The 10,899-nt window shown below is 47.4% G+C and overlaps 1 protein-coding gene across 2 annotated transcripts; it reads left to right on the forward strand.

The window, feature by feature from the left end:
* The first annotated feature begins 622 nt into the window (after positions 1 to 622).
* MAPRE1 (microtubule associated protein RP/EB family member 1) lies at positions 623 to 9,256 on the forward strand. Of its 2 annotated transcripts, XM_074920236.1 has the most exons (8): positions 697 to 716; positions 1,160 to 1,356; positions 1,462 to 1,585; positions 4,213 to 4,358; positions 5,660 to 5,864; positions 6,234 to 6,343; positions 7,033 to 7,185; positions 7,576 to 9,256. In XM_074920236.1, exons 2-8 carry the CDS (start codon positions 1,171 to 1,173, stop codon positions 7,630 to 7,632), a joined length of 981 nt encoding a protein of 326 aa, XP_074776337.1. In that variant the 5' UTR covers positions 697 to 716; positions 1,160 to 1,170; the 3' UTR covers positions 7,633 to 9,256. The 2 variants fall into 2 exon arrangements, with proteins under 2 accessions (XP_074776338.1, XP_074776337.1); XM_074920237.1 differs by lacking the exon at positions 1,160 to 1,356 and having other exon boundaries at positions 623 to 716.
* The last annotated feature ends 1,643 nt before the right edge of the window (positions 9,257 to 10,899 follow it).

Consider the following 10,899-nt stretch of genomic DNA (forward strand, 5'->3'; position numbering starts at 1 on the left):
TTTTAATACTTTTTAAAGGTTTCTAACTCTCCCTGGTGCTATTTTTTTTTTTTTTTTTTTTTTTTTAGGTTAAGGATTTTTGATGTTGGAAGTCTTGCGGGTTTTTATACAGTCTTTTGAAAATAAAAAGTTTTTGAACACATTTCATATGCTTTTTTTTTATCAGGAGAGCGAAAACACACAAAACTGCCTCGTCCACGCAGCCTGACTATTTTGGCGGGGGGGGGGGAAGAAAGTGGGATCCGTGTCAACAGTTTGCCATTTATCGCCGTCTAATTAAAACCAGTATTTCTGTATGGCTGGACAGTCCGTGCTGGGCGGATTCGGGGGGCGGAGGAGCGGCCCGGGGAGCGGGGGGCAGCCCCCAGGGGCCGGGCCCGCGGCGGCCTGAGGCGGCGCCGCCATGGCGGGTCCTCGCGCCGGGGCCGCCAGCGGGCACGCGGGATCCCGCGGGCGTGGGCGGGGCTTAGCGCCCCTTCCAATCGCGGGCGAGGTGGGGCGGGGCCTCGCCGTAGCAACGCGGCGGGTTTTCCCGCCCCCTAGCAACCGCCTCCCCGCCCCCGCGCGCTGTGCCCAGTCCCGGGCCGGGGAGCGGCGCTCGCGGCCGCCGCCGTGACGTGCGCGTGACGCAAGCGCGTAGCGTGCGGGTGACGTGACCCCGGGCAGGCGGGCGGGGCCGGTTTGAACGCGGAGGAGACGGGGCGAGAGCGGGGCAGGTAACGGGCCGCGCCGCGGCGGTGAGGCGGCGGCGGGGCGGCGGGCGCCGGGCGGGGCGGCGGGCCGCGGCCCGCGGAGCGGCCGGGCCGGGCGGGGCGAGGCGGGCGGGCTGGCGCCCGGCGGGCCGTGAGGAGACCGGCGTGAGGCCTGCAGGGCCCGGCCGCGCCTCTCCGCGGGCGCGGGGCCCCGGCGGGAGGCGGCGGAGCGGAGCGGAGCGCCCGCTGTGGTGGGGAGGGGGTGGAAGGTTCGGCGGCGGCGGCGGGGGAGGGGGGCCGGCCCTGCCCGGCGGCAGCTGCACCGGGGCTCCGCGGCCGGGCGGCGAGCGCGGCGGCTCCGCTTTGTGCCGGCGGGGCTGGGCGGGGACCGGCCGCTTGGTGTTTCTCTCTGGAGAGATACCGTGGTCGACCAGGAAGTATTTCTGCCCTGCTCGGTTGGCGTGGAGGAGAGGGATGAATGACTTGCCGCAGCCGTGATTCCTTTCATCTGAGTTTCCGTGTGAGTGCCTTGGTAGCAATTTTTCTTCAAAAAACCCGAAGCCGTGGCCTTTACGGTTACGATGAAGTAGGGTCCTCCCAGCTGTTGGCAGCAGACAGCTTCACCGCGTCTCCTGCGCATCGTGTTATGCTCGGCTGTTGTGTGGTGAGTTCAGGCTCAGAAGGAACCGCCTCCGCTGCAGCCTGGCGAGCCGTGAAAACGTGCAGCATTAACGTTTGTGGTACTTGGGCCTCTGGTTCTGTCTTTCAGAAAATGGCAGTTAATGTGTATTCTACTTCAGTGACCAGCGATAACTTGAGCCGACATGACATGCTCGCGTGGATCAATGAGTCTCTGCAGCTGACGCTGACCAAGATCGAACAGCTCTGCTCAGGTGAGGGGGGTCCGGCCTTGGTGTGCACCCCGGTTCTGTAGAGGTACAGCTGCTCCGTCCGAACCGTCTGCGCTGGCCCTCTGTGCCCACTGTTGGCTCAGTTCCTGGTATGAGCAGATTCACAGCCGCTGTTATAATCTGACTGTGGTTAGAGTTTTATTGAAATGGTGGTTAATAATGTAAGTACAATGAAAGGGCATATTCTTCTGACTCACTGCAGGATAGGTGCAGTAAGAAGGAATGAGTGTTAATGTGAAAAAAAGGCTCTTAGGAGAGGGTGTTTTCCAATGAGGAATTAAGCATTAATCTTGATGCATAGAGTAAGTCTTACGAGTGTAGCAACCAGCATAAATAAATATGATTTTTTTTTATGGGAGAGGACTGCTTGGAGATTGGGGAGGCTGGGCAGAAGGAGCTGCTTGGGGAAGGCGAGCTGGTGACTCGGGTTCACCTTCAGGGCTTTCCGAGTCCGCGTGGTAGAGGCGCACGTCGGGCCGGGTCACCCCAGCTGACTCCGGCTTGAGCCGACTTTAGCAGAGCTGAGTCTCAGATGGAGTCGTGGACAGAAAAGGAGAAGTGATTGTGGTACCGAAATGGAGTCAAGTGTCATCATGGGGAGGCGCGTGTGTGTGGGAGGAGGCTTGTAGCAACGACTGAAAGATAATAGTCTGTGTATGGAGTAAGAGCTGAAAAAACCTCAAGTAAGTAAAAGATGGTGATTTGGATAACTGCAACAGGCAGGTGAAAGGGACTTGGCGAAAAGTGGAAGTGCAGCTCGTGCAGTGAGTTTGAGATAAGGTGTAGCTCACAGAATGAGAGGTGTGGAAATTGGAGGTGGAATAAAAGGAGGAATAAATTTAAAATAAATTTAAATTATGAAAGAAATGTTGACAAAGATTACAGAGGAGTAGGGGGCTTAGAGCAGACATCTGACAGGTATTTGCAGTGGCTTTTGTGGAGTGAGATGATGGAGGAAAAACTGTAAGGATGAACTAAAGATCTACGACCCCAGAAGTAAGGGAGATGATACGCACTGTCTGCTTTCAGAGAGGTTAAAAAAACTTGTGTGCAGCGTTGATTTATACCGCTGAGAAGTTTTGCTTAGGGTTGCTGTGAGTCTTGAACGCTGCAAGAGCTCTGTCTCGAGGAGCGAGGGTAATTAGTGCTGGCTCTGCAGACTTGCAGCTCACCTGTTTTCAGGAAAAGGCTGGGAGCTGTTGATGTGGTATGTGCTGAGTAACGTCCCTTTCCTGTGTCTGCAGAAACGCTTCGTGCCTCTGCAGGTATGGAGGTGGCTTCGCTGTCGTGTGAAGACGGGAGTTTCCAGGCTTGCTGTGCCACCCTTGGCAAGGGCAGTAGCGACAGCAGCACTTTGAGGTTGCATAAATGCACAAAAAACAACCTTTGGCTTATGCTCTGGCCTCTGTTTTTTTAATCCCGATTATTGCTCAGACTATCAATAGTTAGCAAAACCCTGATTTCTGGCAAGTCAATCTGGTTTTGAGTTGAGCCTTGGAGTTCCTCAGCAAGTGAACTGAAAGACAGTGGGGATCAAGCAGCAAGATTTTTTAATTTTTTTTTTAAATTTGCTCTGGTGGATGAGCAGCAGTCTTCTAGTAGCCGGTGAAAGTGGGAGCCCCAAAAGACCTGCAGAATACCTTGGTAGAAAGTGAGCACTGCAGCACTTTGCTGCCTGTGGTCGAGATGAAAGGGTAGGTTAGTGTGACACCGTGATGTGGTACTTCTTGGCCTTTGGGAGCTCGCAAAGGCTTGTCGTGGTGCTGTTTGTTTTGCTCTCTGGGTGCCCTGCGTTGATATTGGTAGGGGGGACGGTGCTCAGAACACTGCGGCTGTATTTTCGGTGGCACACAGTTGCAGATCATCGCTGCGGAGTGAGGATGAAATAGTTTAAAAGTGTCTCTTTTCGTTGAGGGTGTATATTCTCCAAAAGCTAGGTTTTTTGGAGGTGATTGTCTGCTCTTTGTGGCTGAACTGAATCTTTCTTTTGCTCTTATTACAGTAAGAGCTGAACTGAAGGACATGAAGGATTTAAAATTAATAGAAACACTGTCTTATTTCAGTTCTTTGATTAAGGCTTGATTTAAATATAATCCAGCTTAATTGGGCCTCTTACCTTTGAGGGCACCTTGAGCTGTGTATAGGTTCTGTTCATAGTAAGTAAATGTGTCATTATTTTAATAATGATTAAATACGATGTTTAGAATAATTATTTTTCTAGTTAGTTCTGTTAATGTTAAGAGATTACATGCCTGCTAGACACAGGTAACATCTCAGATCTGTACTGATATCTGTGAAGAACAGAAAGTTAAATTACTCACTGGAATTTTTTTTCTTTTAAAATTACGGGGACGGGATTGCTCTTTTCGTAAGAGTTCAAGTCATGAGACCAGAAGTTTGGTTCTGCAGCTCGCTTAAGCTTATTTACAGCCATGCTGCACCAAAAAATGGGAGACTGAAGGTTCCTGTTTTCCTGCTCTTGTTGCCTTTAAGGGACTGTGTAGCTGAGGAGTGAGTCAGGTCCGTTTGCTGATCTGACTGAAGAGTAACTTCCACAGGCTGCCGAGCTGCCTCAATTCACCCTGGGTGCTGTATTTTTCTTTTGGCAGGTGCTGCTTACTGTCAGTTTATGGACATGCTCTTCCCAGGTTCTGTAGCACTCAAGAAAGTGAAGTTTCAAGCAAAATTGGAACATGAGTACATTCAAAACTTCAAGGTTCTACAAGCAGGTTTTAAACGAATGGGCGTCGACAAAGTAAGCTGGGTTGTAACTGATTCTCTGTGCTCCTACTCTCAAAGTCGATGGAACATACTTTCAAATTGAGAGCTGAATAAATCTAGGAATAGGGTCTGCTTTCGGTTTGTAAATCTGAGAAGTTTTGGTTTTGGTTTGCGCTGGGGTCCTCGCTGGATTTAGGACACTGTCTGCTTTACTCCAGCTAAGGTTAGGTTTTCTTTTCTTGCACTTTGTGATTAATTTTTCCATTTTAATTCTGTGAAACCTATGTAGCACAGGCTAACTTTGAAATTTCTGTGAGAGAAGGTTTACTTGACCTTCCTATTTGAACCACCTTCGTACCAGGAATGTTCCCATAATCTACTGGTATGAGGATTTTATGTTCCTCTTTACGAGCAGGTAGAATCGTTTAGGTTGGGGAAGACCTTTAAGATCGAGTCCAACAATTCACCCAGCGCTGCCAAGTCACGTTAAACCGTGTCCCTAAGTGCCACATCTACATGTCTTTTAGATACGTCCAGGTACTAGAATGGGTAATTTTAAGCTAGTGAAAAGGAGATCTGTGAAAAAACCTTTTCAGATCGAACGTTGGTTATGCTTATGGAAGGTTTATCCGTGTCGTTACTGACAGCACGTTTGGGGCGGTGCACAACACTTCTGTGTTTAAGGTTGTTCCTGCCTTTAAGAAGGTTCTGTGTTGGCCAGCAGCGTCGGCACGCCCCTGGGGGAGGTAACCTGGGGGGGTCGGGAACCAGAGGGCCAGTCGGGCTCCCAAATGCCCAACGATCACGTGAGAGCTCCTGGCCCTGCCAGGGCGCGGGCTCTCGGCTCACCGCACAAGACTTCGCAGTTTGCTGCATCTTTTCAGTAATCTTCAGTTATACTCCTCGTTCCGGAGCCACTGTAATTGTACTCGACTAAAAAGGAGCTGCTCGGGGCTCGTGGCAGTTGTGTGTGTTACTCTGTGCAACCGGCCAGCAGTTCCGACGGGTGGCAGCTGGCCCTGGGGGAGCCAGCTCTGGATTTACCGGGGGAAGATTTGTGTTGGAGCTTGGTGTGGCAGAAACTCTGCCGCAGAGTTATTTAAGATCATTTGGACCCTCACAGTGAATGTGTGACTTGTTTTAAATTCCGATGATTAGCAGAAATCCTACTATTTGACATAGTTATGTTCAAGGAGAGTTTTCTCTAGACTGGATGAAGAATTACATTTGCATATCTTCCAAATGCACTGATTTAAAAACTTTATATCAAAAGAGAGAGGGAGGTTCTTTACCCTTAATATGAGTTTGACTTTTTTTTTTTTTCCCCCCCTCCAGATAATTCCCGTGGACAAACTAGTGAAAGGAAAATTTCAGGACAACTTTGAATTTGTTCAGTGGTTCAAAAAATTTTTTGATGCAAACTATGATGGGAAGGAGTATGATCCTGTTGCTGCTCGACAAGGCCAAGAGACAGTAGCACCAAACCTTGTTGCTCCAGTTGTGAACAAACCCAAGAAATCTCTCAGTTCTAGCAGTGCAGGTAGAGACAATAGTTAAAAGATTATCTAGTTCATTAAAAACTCTGGGGAAAATAAGACTGAGTTGCTATTTAAAATTAGTGTATGAAATTATAGTATCTTGCATCTTGTTTCAGAGGTGCTAGGCTTCAAACACAGAGTCGTCCTGTAGCACCCGGTTATCTGGGGGCTACAGAAAGAACAGTCTTCTCTCAAAAGAGAAAATGGGAAGGATTGATGCCGACACGTGCCAGAAAAAAAGGACGTGTCATATGGAGTCAAGAAAAAGGAAGGAACTTTGACATGCCTGAGCATATTTGGAAGGGGGATAGTACCTTTATAGGAGGGAGAAAGATGTTCTGCGAGGAACTAACACGGAGTTAATCTTGCAGCTCCGCAGAGGCCCATGGTTACACAGAGGACTGCAGCAACTCCAAAAGCTGGTTCTGGAATGGTCAAAAAGACTGCGGGGGACGAGGAGTCCGCAGGATTGATTGAGCAGGTGTGTCACCGAAACGGCCCCGTGTGCCGACCTGTGCTTTGTAGGTTTGTGTGCAGAATTGGGGTTGGGTTTTTTTTTCAGTAGTAGCATGAAATGACTGGGTCAGGCAGATGGAAGAAAACGATCTGAATCTAGTAAACTCATTTAAAGCCCTTTAATGGGAAGCCTTCATAGAATGGTCTTGCTGTCCTGGCAGGAGCGAAGCCCCTCCTGCAGCACACGAGTACCCGGCGCTGCAGCCTCGGGTGTGCCTGTCACACATAGCATTGTTTTTAAGTATTCCCACAGCTGCGTGGCAGCTCTCGCAGCATTCCAGCCGAGCTGTGAGCAGCTGCTGCTCCCCCGAAATGCTGCATGGGACACAAGTAAAGCTGCCGTCGGCGTGAGAGCTGTCTTGGAAGAATGTGTGAGTGAGGAAGGCTGCAGGCGGGCAGTGTGTTACCGACTTCATGTCGTAAGCCTTTAGAATTTCCAGGTGGTGTTGCATGTGTTGGACTGGGTGTTTGTTGTGGCAATAACATTACAATCTGAGAAACAGACCTTTTCCTCCTCTCGCAGTCCCCCTTCCCCCCATCTTGGTTCCTTCTGAAGTGCTTTGCATACCGAGAACTTTGGGCACCCTGCCTTTTGAATGGATGCTGCTGAATTCTCTCTTTGGTGGATAAATTATTGTTGATGCCCTTTGGCAGATCAACGTATTGAAACTTACTGTTGAAGATCTGGAGAAGGAGAGAGACTTCTACTTTGGCAAATTGAGGAACATTGAATTGATCTGCCAGGAGAATGAAGGGGAGAATGATCCAGTGTTGCAGAGGATTGTGGAAATTCTTTATGCCACAGATGTAAGTGATCTGGTATAAATTGTGTTGCATAGTTCCTCCCTCTCCTTGTAATTGGAAGCTGGTTTGATTTCCAGGGCTCCCTCTATTTCTTCCTTTTTTTTTTTTTTTTTTCTTTAGGTTTATAGTCTAGCTTTTTCCTGTAATAAAGGAACAGATAACATAATTATAGTCAGGCAGCAAACAAGGTTAGCCTTTTATGAAGAGTATGTAACAAATAGATCAAACATGAGGAAAATAACTCTTCTGGTAATATATCTTGACACTGTAAATGGTGACTTAAGGGTATCTATCCTAAGTAAGGCTTAAAAAAAAAAAAAAAGGCGTACAGAGTAGCCAGGAACTGGTTTGACATCAGATGTTCATTAAAGCACTTGTTTTATTCCCCTTCAGGAAGGCTTTGTGATACCTGACGAAGGAGCACCGCAGGAGGAACAAGAAGAGTATTAACAGACCACATACTGTACCAGCAGAGCAGCAACATCAGAATTCTTTGCCCCAGATCATGTGCTTAACTGTAAAATACTCCACTTTATTCTTAGAGGACTCACTGGTTTCTTTTCATAAGCAAAAAAAGTACCTCTTCTTAAAGTGCACTTTGCGGAAGTTTCACTTTTACAGTGGGTTTGAGTTAGGAGCTCTTTCTCACTTTGTAGCAGAGCAGTATTCACATCGCGGTGGTATATTTAGGGAGCAAGAGGCTGAATATTTGGAACTTGTTGCAGAATGGTTTGCTGGTAAAACACTGGTTTGTGGGAAGACTCTTCGTATCTAAGGTGGTGTGTAGTAGAGAAATTAAAGACTCTGACTCACAGAAAGATTGAGTTAATGTGAAGTTGCAGCACAGAAATTATAATAAAATGCCTTAAGAGTATTTAAAATATGCTTCCATATGCCAAATTGAAGTAATGTGACAGGAGATTTTATGTGCTTCGTAGTGGGGTAGACGTTTGTTTAACTCCATTCACTGCTGTCTGAGAGGCCTTGCGTGGCAATCTCGCTGTCAGCAAGTGCTCAAAAGGGGCTATTAAAACAAAACTCCATTCCTGTGTAAAGCTGCTTACTAAGTGATTAGTTCTCGATGAAATAGGCCTTAACGTTGCCTGTCACAAGATTAGAGGGAGTATGAACAGCTGAGACACATAAATTACCTTGAAGAGTGCTAAAGCCTTTTCTGTGGCATTGTGGCTAATGACTTTGCCAAAATGTACTGTGTTTTCTGTAAGAAAAACAAACAAACAAAAAAAAAAGCAAAGAGCATCCAGTCTTACTGCCGAAAATGTTCTTCAGGAGTAATTTTCCTTCCTGGCTCTTGTTTCTATTTGTCCCATTTCTTTTTCTTTTTGTTGGTATACTTTTTGGTCTCTCACTGGTTCTTTTCCCTTTCCCATGCCAAGGAATGCTGGTCAAATCCAATAGTTGTAACAGGACTTGCACTGTGCAACTATCTTAGAATGAAAGTGAATTGAGCACGTGAGGAGGATGATTTTTTTCTTTCCCCCCCCCCCTTTTCAAACCAGGGCATATCGAATAATAATAATTGCCAGTTCAGTAGTCTTCTGGGGTAAAAACTAAAAGATGCTGGCTAACAGAGCTAATGTTATTGCAGAAAATACAGTACTGAGACTAACTTAAATATTAATATTTAAAGTACTTTCCTTAACTGTCCTTTTTTGCTCTCATGCCCCTCATTACTGTTGTGTTTGGCAAGATCCTGCAAGACTTCTGATCCCCCTTCACTACTGAGATTGATCAGTCCTGTTGTGCTTGTATTCATTTGTTTCTGGTGGTAGCTTGTCCTAAAATGTGTGTAGGAGAGCATTTTATGGTAATTGTTGTGTAGTGCATGAATCTTTGTGAAAATCAGAGAAAAACCCAAATTCAGTGAATGCCAAAAATGCAAGTATCTAACCATTGTTTAAAACTGCAGTGGTGCTATTTCTCTTGTGGCCTTTTAGACTTTTGTTGCCCTAAAACTCCATTTTATTGAGAAACCATATTTGACTTGGATTTTTCTTGACAGGGTTTTTCTATTTTAAGCAGTTTCTAAATAAAGTTCTGTATTTCAAGAGTGTCCTGTCTACTGGAGTCTCTCATGCTTTCAGACCCGATTAGGCAAAGCTAAAGCTGCTGGTAGTGTTCGTGGTGAAGCTTGCAGGACCTGGAGTCTCAGCTTCCCTTCTCCTAGTCATAGTTACTGCGAACTTGGGCAGCAGTGATGGTGAAACTTTTGTTTGGAGTGTGCTGGGGGAAGCCGTTGCTTGAGTGTGGGGGTTTTTTAAAATCGTTTTTTTTCCCCTCCCACAAATGGGTGAAAGGGGAGTGTATTGTTGGCTTCCTCCCTCTGAGGGTGTGAGATGGGGCTGTGTGTCAGGAGTGCTCTCACGTGACTTCTAAGTGTGTTGAAAGCGTTTAAAAACTGCTAAACCCCTGGTTACTAGTTACTAACAAAGGAGATGTGAACTGCCTCTTGTCACCAGGCTCTCTGAGCAGACTGACTGAGCTTAGCTGATCTGTTTGGTTTGAAGTGCGTTTCGCGGACGGGCTGAAACGTTACTGAGCTGCCGCAGGCGTGGGCACAGAGCAGCATCTTCAGAGCCGAGCTAGTGTGAGGGATCTGACCTTGGAATTGGAAGTGTCCCCTGCAGGGCTTCTCTCCCGAGCTGGAGAACAAACACCCCCTGCCCCGCGGGCTCTGGGGGTGCCTCGTTCTCCAGAACAGGCACCGCTGGGGCTGCCGAGCCATGGGGGGCTGCAGGGGGGCAGCCGTAGAACGGAGGTGTTGATGCACATAAAATCTTCTTTACCATTACTTGCTTGGAGGTCGGAAGCATATTTTTTTCGACTCTAAATATTCCATTATTCCAGCAACTCAAAGCAGAAGGTGGCAACAGTATGTGGCTGAATTTGAAGGGGACTTGGGTGTCTGCTCTTTGCAGCCCCCCCCCGCGCGCTGGGACCTGGTTGCTTCAGGGCTCCTTGGAGCAGGATTGTGGGGGGGGTCTGCAGCGCCCAGGCGGTGGGGTGGGCTGCGCTGGGTTTGGTCTCTGTTAGCCCAGGCAGTAAGCGGCCTTTTATGTGAAGAGGATGAGTCAGAGAGACTGCTAGTGGCCTGGCGGGACTGTTGGATCTGTGGACGTGCATTGTAAAACTACATTGAGACTGCAGTGCTGTCAGTCTGACGCTGCTAACGTTTCCGATTGCTTGCACCACTCCTTTGCTACCAAGACGAGTTACAAATAGAGTGGGGACAAACTTATGTAGTCACCTTATGACTACGTTACACAGATCTTGGTGTAATGTGGTTTTTTTTTTTTTTTTTTAATGTCCTTTTTGGGGAGAAAACAACAATCAGCCCAACTCAAACCCATAGACTTAACGTAGCTCCTCTGTTACACTGGTACAGTATATGCTGTGGAATATGAAATGCTCACCTGCGGAACAATTCCGAGAGCACCAGACCTTTCCTAGTATCTTAGTTCTGTCAGATATTTGAGAAACGACCAGAATGGAAGAAGCAAAAGCTCACATCTCCTTTCTGTACCAACATGTCTTACTTGCAGGTAGACTTGTGGATGGTTTTTTTAACTTTTATTGTTGAATTTTTTAAAAATTCCTGGTTTGCATTGACAATTCTTACTGTAACTGTTAAAAGCCTTCAAATAAAGGCCGAGAACTGACTTGCTGTTGTATCCTATTGCTGTTCAATGTGGCTGC

Source organism: Athene noctua, chromosome 16 (genome assembly GCF_965140245.1).
Source record: "Athene noctua chromosome 16, bAthNoc1.hap1.1, whole genome shotgun sequence".
Taxonomy (NCBI): domain Eukaryota; kingdom Metazoa; phylum Chordata; class Aves; order Strigiformes; family Strigidae; genus Athene; species Athene noctua.